Below are 9,057 nucleotides of genomic sequence, written 5' to 3'. Positions count from 1 at the left end.
ATTCTTTTTCAGGCACTTTTAATTTTTAAAAGTAAATAAATACACATTTAGTCATGTAAGGGCACGTGACTTTCCCGTGAACAGAAACCTTTGGATTTGTCATATGTAGGCAAAGGATTTATCTTTTCCAGTTTATAATGAGCGTTGTTGTAGCTGCATTCAACAAGGACATTTCTAAGATGGTGCTGGATAGATGAGCCTGGTTTTCTCTTACAGCTTTCAAACTGGATTGTCATGTGAAAAATAGCTTCTGAGTCCTTCTAAAATCTGTATTTCAAAAGCTAGCCAGCTTTCAGCCTCCTTTTGTTGCCTTCATTCCTTTCATCTGCCTCAAATAGATATGGGTTGCACTTGAAAATCTGGTAGTTGTATTGGGTGTCATAAGACCCATCATTTATCTGGGAAGAGAAGAGTTATATAATTGGTTGCAAAAAGGCTTGCTATATAATATGTCAACAGGAATACGATATAGGAATAAAAACACTGAGGCTGCTGAATACCATTAGAAGCACGTGTATGTGAATGATTTTGTGTTCTCTCTGATGCGGTAAACAGCACACATCCTGTGCCCTTTACGATGTTCTAGGTCCTTTCGTGTCTGTGTGAACAGTATTGCAAGATCAAAACGTGGACAAGTATCCAGAGCACATCTTAGGGAAGACTTGGCTATGTGAACAGAAGACTGACTTCTGACAGAAATAGAACTTGATTTTCATCTTATTTTGTATACACTGCCATATGCTTTTTTTTTTTAATCTACAGGCTGCACATGTTTGTGTAACCTTATGCCAAAGATAATTATCTGCCTGTAATTTTCATTTTTAACCCATGAAGATACTCTATTAGCCCCATCTCGGCTGCTGTAGCCCTCCTGGAGCTCTGGCAAAGAAAAAGGGATGCACTACAGAGGGCTGTCATACATATGCAATTGCTGTATTTCCTCTCATTAACCGTTTGCAGTGGAAGACAAGAACACACAGAATTGAGTAAGTTTTCAGCCCAGTGATACTTGGAGTCTGAACCACAGACTTTAAGATTCTCCTTTCCTGGGAGATCCTGATCATTACCTACAGACAGCTGCTAGGACTGTTATAAAACTAAGATGTTTTACCCTTTACAGTTGTATATAAGTTGGGATATTTCTCCAGAATGAAGGATGAGAATTCCAGGTTCATCCAGCTTTTCTTTTTTACTGTCTCTCTCTCTCAAAAACAAAACTCTTATCTTTAAGTCTTACCTTCCTTGCTACAACTTTCTTTCCTTTGAGGTTGGTAGGACTTGAATGTTTGGGATGACAGTGGAGACCAGTTATTCACAATTTTATTTAGCCTGGACCGTATGTTCACAACAACCCTTTTCATTGGATTTAACACCACAGCAACTCAGGACACCTCATGCAAAAACATTTAAAAAGCCAACCAAACATTTGTAAGCCTCTAACAAAACTTGGGGTCAGATTATTTAAGAGTTTTGGATTGAGGTTCCAGTCAATTACCGTTTTAGCTAAACTCTCCCTGATCACTCTCCCTTTTCAGGCCCATGGCCTCCTGAGAATGCTGGAGGAGGGTCAGTCCTATGATTTTCTCTAATACTAGGTCTACTAGCAGGTTTTTACTGTGTGGTGAAGGAAAAACACCACATTCTTGCAGAGAGAGTTCCACCAAATCACCAATATTCTTTATGACTGAGTTCATTTTTTATACATGGACCAATAAGAAGTCTGAATCTCAAATGTGAAGCAAAAATCCATGCTTAAATGCCTAGGAAGTTTGGGATAGATGGACTGGGAATTGTAAAAGTGTTTTCTAAATATATGAAAGTATGAACTGTTCACCAGCTTCAATTTACAGACTGTTGTTCTATATCTCAGGTTGGCAGAAAGGCTGAGATTTAAATGTAAATATGCACGTGTGTGAGTGTGGCAGGGGAGGGGCACATCGGGTGTTCAAAGGGAGGACAGAAGGGGAAAGGGAGAGGGGGGAGGAGCGGGGAAGGTTTGGGGGAGATTACCAGGATGTCTAAGTAGGTGAGTGTGGCCTGGTAAAAAAAAAACTGTGTGGTCTAGTGCATACTTCTGTACTTATTCACAAGGTTGCTTATAATCCAAGACTATTTGCCCAGGTGGTAGAGTCTGCGGCAGTTGCTTTCTTATCTATTTACATAGAGGCAGCTGACTCTCCCTGTGGGAATGGCAGCCGGCTTTTTGTGGGCTGGCATCCTGAGGTAAGGCCCCGAGCCAATCCCCTCCACCATCACGCTGACAGGAGCCAGGAAGGTGAGAGCCAGGCTGCAGCTTCCCCCGCTCCCCTCCCCAGAGGCGACTGTGAGGAGAGTGGCCCTGGCTGTTCAAGGAGTAGTCCTCCTACTCTCTCTCTGTCAAGCGAAGTTGAGGCAGGAGCAAGAATGAACTAGAAGAACCAGGGAAAGGTTTATTGGGTTGGTCCCTTACTCAATGAAAATCCTCCCCTTTAGCCAGAAGCCACTCAAACTCAAACTCCCAAATGACTGTGGATCCTTTCCTATTGACTTAAGCTGGGCTTTGGCTTCTATCAGCTTCCAGCAAGGCCATAAATAATACCTTATAAACAAAAGTACAGCACACCTAATGGACTCCCTTAGTGTCCATTAGCAGCAGTGTCTTGCTGCTGCTGCTGCTAAGTCACTTCAGTCGTGTCCGACTCTGTGTGACTTACTGCTACACAACTTTTTATTCTTCAGGTTTCCATGTTTCACAGTGTGACACACTTTTACTGTGTACAGATAGACACAACTAAAAAGGGATACAAAGGGATACTAGAACAATAAGGAAGGATATAAGGAATGAAAACATCATTACCTGGTCCGAGCCTCATAATCTTGGGAAGCAGGCCTTTATACAAAGCTAAAATGCTAGAACCGGGAGAGAAAGAACACAAACATTCTTATTCGGAACATGCAATGGATTTGCACCTCAGCTTTATAGAGATGTTGACCCAGCATTTACCCAAACAAGTCATTTGAAAAAAATTTTCAAATCCCCAAACAGATAGTCTCTGGCCAAGTATTCCCTGCAGCAAATTGGATGAGAGGAAAGAGTTAATTCTTTATTACTCAAGCTATGCTGATCTTGTCCCATCAGAAATAGGATTTTCATCAGCGAGATAGTTTTTGTGTTCAAGACAGGCCTTACTTTTAAGACAGCTGTGTATATGGACAAAATGACTCTTGTAATTGAGTTTAAAAGACTTAGTCTTCACAAAAAGAAATATGATGCAGTTTAGATCAAAATCGTAAAACATTACTTGCCTACTTGAGAATCAGACCTGGTGAGGAGGGGCAGAGAGAAAAAAACAAGACTTGAAAAAAAGACCAGCAGAAAAAGGCACAGACTTTAAAAGAAAACTACTTTCACAGAACTCTCATGTTTAACTCTCCCGGGAGAATATAATTAGGTGACATTTTGATTAGGTTTATAGTCAGAGGACACTCACTCTCCTGCCCATGTGGGAACAAGGCATGTTATATGCAATGGTGTATTATGCAAACTGTCAAGCGGAAAGTTCACCTTGGCATTGGACAAACATACTGCATACTGAATGATCGTGGCTCATGTTTCTTGGTGTTAAGAAGGTTTTTGCCAACATCTCATTACTGTATCTCACAAAGTTCCTCATCTATTCCCTAAAGCTTCTCAGACACAGACCCAATGCAGGAGGGCTTAATGGCCCTCATCAAAATGGAAGTACAATACAGTTTTAGCAGTGCTTTAGTTTTGCTCATTTATTAAAATAAGAATGTGTTACCCTTCTTCCTGATAGACCGTGGCCATTGTTTTAAAACAGGTTCTGTACTTGATCTTTCCAGGAACTGGCTGAGGCCCTTGAATCCTACTTTTGGCAACATCAAAAGGGATGTTAATGACTGAGGCTATTGTGCCTGAGAGAAGACCAATCCCAAATTTTCTGAAAAACTCCAAGGTTGGATCCTAAAAGAAAAGAAGAATAAAATAACAGAAAGGGAAGCGGAAGCCCCTAAATCGGTTAAACACGATAAAGCAATATGTATGTAAGCAGAGCATTGCACTGCCTGGCACCCTCCTGTTATTCCAGCGGAACACATTAGGATTTCCTAGGCTGGAACTTGTTTTCTTGACAATCCCATTGGCTATGTTTTTACACATGGTCTAAATTGCTGAAGTACACATTTCCTCACACAGGATTTATAAACACAGTTCATAAAGAAAGACTGGTATGGCATATGGGGATGATTTGTATAATTGGGCTTCACAATGTACTTAGTATTACTGTATCAAAACAGGAGAAATCCAAGCACACTATTAGCTAATTGGCCAGAATATTTTACAAATGACAGCAACTTCCACCATGAAGCCTACTAAAATGCTCATTTGTGTGTGGACCCCCAAATGTTAAATTAAATCAAGGCTACTCTCGGTCTGCTGCTATTCCCCTCCAGGTTTTTTGCATTTATTTTCACGTGTAGCTGATCCACTGTACTGAGAAGTGCTAGCTTCCTGTTATTAACAAACCAACTTGGGGAGGCTGCAAAACAGCCTGTGATATTCTGTGCATTAGAAACAGTAGTAAGTCACTGGACTAATTGGCTGAAGAATTTATAGCCCATTGTTCCTCAATCGTATTCTTCCTTCATGGCAAAGGAAGAAAAGGAGAGAGAGAGAGACAGAGAGGGAGAAATATTTCTTCTTTCCATTTGAATTTAGGTCCTTCACTTTGGTCTGATTTGATTTTCCACCCCTGCCTGCTCTGCTTTCTGACATCAAAGTATTTAATTAGGCCTGATGTTGAAGTTGCTTTACTTCAGCCTATTTTTGTGCCCAGCGAGCTCACATTATACTGTGTTATAATGAATTTGCCGGGAAGTTCTCATTTTACTCTCAGCTTCAGTCCTTACCCTAGAGAAAGGTCATCTCACACACCGTAAGTTGCTGACAGAGACCTCCCCCATCCTCCCCCTGCCCTCTATTGGTTAGTACTTCAGAAAGGTCTTCAGAGAGGAACAACACCGGGTCGTGACATGATGCTATTTTATCTAGCAGGAGAACTTAAGGGGAGAACTATTCCCTGCTTAATTAAAAAAAAAATCAGGTCTGAGAATTGCATGCTTCTAGTTTTGATGGAAGAAGAAAAATTCTGGAAACTCTGAAATTTTCAACGAAACCAAGAGCCAGATACCATCACAGAAACTCCTACGTGTTTAAATATAAAAAGCGAGGGGTTCGATAATAATTCTTGGATCTGGGCCATACAGGTGCCGAGTAGGTTTAAAGGGATTTAAAAACCAACAGGGTGTTTCAACAGGAAAAACAATGCTGTGATTGCAGTATGAGTGAGGTGTGTTTAAATAATTCCCCTTCCCCCATTTTCTTCTCTTTTACAAGGAGAGAAAAATGCCTTTATGTTACCCTCCTCCATGCTGGCACAGGAGCAAAACTGGAGCTCAGGAGGGTGGTGGATTCACAGCCAGTTCTGGGTGTCTGACCATGCACTGGCCATTGCATCCCATGGAGCCCAGTGGACAGTAGGGACATGTTTAACATCTACCCTTGTTTACCCTACCCTTGTACTGTATGGTTTCTCTGAAAAATAAAAACAACAATAATAAAAGTGCTATGAATACTGTATGAGCCTGGCAGAAAATGGATAGTATTTTTATGTAGCCTGTTTTCTAAAGTCTCAAAACACCTGTAATGAGACCCTCATGGTGCTCCTGTGACATGGCCAAGGACAAAGGTGAAAGTGATGACTTGTATGCACACAGACCTTTTGGGACATTCAGGGGATCCTGTCAAGCACACAGCTCTCCCCCTCTCCTGATGTGTTTGCTGAGGATTGGAGTTGAGGAGGGAGGGGTGACGAAGACACTCAATGAGGGTCATTATGTTTGAGACAGTGTTGGGGACCAAATACTAAGGTCTTCAAGCCATCATAGTGTTCACTAGCACACACTTGCATTGAACCCACGGTTTCTACACATTTCCCAGCTAGCAGTAAGGTCCCACACTAGTTCCCAAATCCAGCTCTGCATCAGAGTCACCTAGGAGCTTTACAAAATGTGGATGCCCAGCCCTACCTCACAGCCACTTTAGATTCCCAGATCAGAATCACCTGGGAAAGTGCCTGAAGGTTGATTTAAAAGAAATTTAGAACTTCTCACCTGGCCAGACAGAGGGCCCATGTCTGAGAACCATTGATTTTGATTGATATTCTACACAGGCAAAGCCGATGGCCAATTGCTATCCCTCTGGGCATTCTAGGGAGGAGAAAAATCTTTGCGGATAGCTAAGAGGTGCCGCTCACCAAAGGCCTCTGGGCCCCTCTCAGCCTCTTCCTCTGAGCCTATGGTCTGCAAGAGGCAGCAACGCGGCTGGGAATTAGGTGCTCCGAGGAGAGCCCGCCAGCTCTCCTCTGCTCTATTTGCTGCATGTCATAGCCATCCTTGGATGAATGCAGCCCCTCAAATGTCCCTCCCCAGCATCCCCTCTGGCTACCCTCACTTCTCTGGCTTTAGCTCATGCCTGTGACTTTCCAGGTCTTGCTTTCTTCTTGCCTCTGTCACCTGTTCTTCGCAGTGGCGCCAGGGTTCTCTTTTTATAAAAGCAGATCTGCCTCCCTACTCAAAGGCCTTCAACCCTTCCCCACTCCATGGAGAGTAAGGTCAAAACTCCTTGTTGGCCTTTGCTTTCTTTCCCATGATATGCTTCCAACTTAACCTTTCGAGCCTCAAATTCTACACCTGTATGCCCAACCCTGACTGGTTGGTTGGTTAACCAACCCTCAGGGTTTAACCCTCAGGCTGGTTAAATCATAATCATGCAAATTTTCTACCAAATACTTTTCTAACTCCACATCTTTTTTCAAACAATTCACACAGCCTAGAATACCATTCACCATCATCTTCATGGACAGCAGCCCCACTCTTTACAGTACAGCTTAAATCCCAGCTTGCCCAAGAGACTTCTGTTGAAGTCTATGAATCTGATTGAAACTGATTTCTCCCTGTCCTGTGTTCTTGCTGTGCTTCTCTTCGTGTCTGGTTTGTTTCTGTTTGTATCCATCTTCCCTGTTGGACTGTGAGCTGACACAGCATAGGAGCATATATTACTCCTCTTTGTGTCACCTACTGCACAGTGTACACAGTAAGTGCTAAATAAATGTCTGCTGATTAGCTTATCGCTGCACCTTTTTTTTTTTTTTTGTAGAAACAGTGAGGATCAGGCTTTACTCTTAATCACTGTTTCTCAAAGCTCAGTATCTTCTACCCTGGAAATGAGCCCCTATTAGGACTTCACATTTCTGTCTTTCTGCCAGGAAGCATTAACATGGGGACATGACAAGGCATTGGACATTTGCAAAGTGGAGTATTTCCAGGCAAATGAATTGAGACTCTCAGGTCACGGAGCTAGGCCTGGGCTTGCCAGACCCCATTTCTCAGTGACTCACAGAGAGAACCATGATATGGCAACCTGTGACCAGATTTTAGCAAAAGAATGCAGTGAGCATAGAGTAAAATCTTGAAATATTACTCTTTGGGCTCTTCTTTCTTATACTTCCTGATCTTTCCCCTACTGGGGAGAGGCATCCACTTGCCTCAAGAATGAGGATTGTTGTAGCAGACTATAAAGAGAGGGCAAAAGGTAACATTTAGTGGTTTTGGTTTTCAAATTAGGCTCTTCAGTGTGCTCTATCAATCACTCTTTGAGGGAAGGACTATTATTTTTACTTTTATTTTACAAATGAGTGAACTGAAAGGTATAGAAGAAGTATAAGAAGAACTTGAGTGCAAATCCAAGCATAAGAAGAAAATTTTTGTTACATCCAAGTGAACCCAAGACTTTGCCTTAAGGGGATAGTTTTTCTACTGATACTCTTATGGGTTGGTAGGTGGGCTTTGTGGGGGAGGTACCTGAGAACCTCCTGAAATTATAAGCAATGCTTCTGTGTATGTGTATTTGGTTTTTTTCTGGAGAAAGTATCAATAGATTTTATCAGGCTCATAAAAGTTAAAATCAACTTCATCAAATCATTTTTCCTACCAATAAATTTATAAAGTAAGAAAAGGACAATGCAGTGTTGAAAACGCTGGGGTTGAAAACAGGAAGCCCTCATTTTCATGGGACTTATCAGGCAATTCACTGTAGTGAAAATATTTCTGCAAATATTCCCACTCTGGAGTCAGGTTACTAATACCTCAACCATATTGGTGAACTCAATGGTTCTCAAAGTGTAGTTCTTGAACCATCACCATCAGTATCATGTGGGAACTTACTAGAAATGAGAATTTGGGCTTTACTAGGACTACAGTACCCAAAACTCTAGGGATGGAGCACAACAATCTATTTAAACAAGTCTTCCAAATTATTCTGATGGATGCATAAGTCTGAGAACCACAGCTTAACTAAAGCTTCAGTTCAGTTCAGTTGCTCAGTCGTGTCCGACTCTTAGCGACCCCATGAATCACAGCACGCCAGGCCTCCCTGTCCATCACCAACTCCCGGAGTACACTCAAACTCATGTCCACAGAGTCGGTGATGCCATCCAACCATCTCATTCTCCGTCGTCCCCTTCTCCTCCTGCCCCCAACCTTTCCCAGCATCAGAGTCTTTTCCAGTGAGTCAACTCGTTGTATGAGGTGGCCAAAGTATTGCAGTTTCAGCTTCAGCATCAGTCCTTCCAATGAACACCCAGGATTGATCTTTAGAATGGACTGGTTGGATCTCCTTGCAGTCCAAGGGACTCTCAAGAGTCTTCTCCAACACCACAGTTCAAAAGCATCGATTCTTCGGCGATCAGCTTTCTTCACAGTCCAACTCTCACATCCATACATGACCACGGGAAAAACCATTGCCTTGACTAGACAGACCTTGGTTGGCAAAGTAATGTCTCTGCTTTTAAATATACTATCAAAGTTGGTCATAACTTTCCTTCCAAGGAGCAAGCGTCTTTTAATTTCATGGCTGCAATCAGCATCTGAAGTGATTTTGGAGCCCCCCAAAATAAAGTCTGACACTGTTTCCACTGTTTCCCCATCTATTTGCCATGA

General features: G+C 42.2%; 1 protein-coding gene across 3 annotated transcripts in view; it reads right to left on the bottom strand.

The window, feature by feature from the left end:
• SLC25A21 (solute carrier family 25 member 21) overlaps positions 1–9,057 on the bottom strand; it is a 542,462-nt gene that overhangs the window by 1,969 nt on the left and 531,436 nt on the right. For all 3 annotated transcript variants that reach the window (XM_088829485.1, XM_088829483.1, XM_088829484.1), the window contains exons 8-9: positions 3,783–3,964; positions 2,837–2,889 (exon numbers count right to left, since the gene is read on the bottom strand). In XM_088829485.1, coding sequence (XP_088685611.1) covers positions 2,837–2,889; positions 3,783–3,964 — 235 coding nt within the window. The remainder of the gene's footprint in view (positions 1–2,836; positions 2,890–3,782; positions 3,965–9,057) is intronic.

The sequence above is a fragment of the Moschus berezovskii genome, chromosome 21 (genome assembly GCF_049115385.1).
Source record: "Moschus berezovskii isolate FMDL1 chromosome 21, NW_MosBer_1.0, whole genome shotgun sequence".
NCBI lineage: Eukaryota > Metazoa > Chordata > Mammalia > Artiodactyla > Moschidae > Moschus > Moschus berezovskii.
Note: the sequence above shows the minus strand (reverse complement) of the source record. Positions and strands in the feature narration are given on the sequence as shown.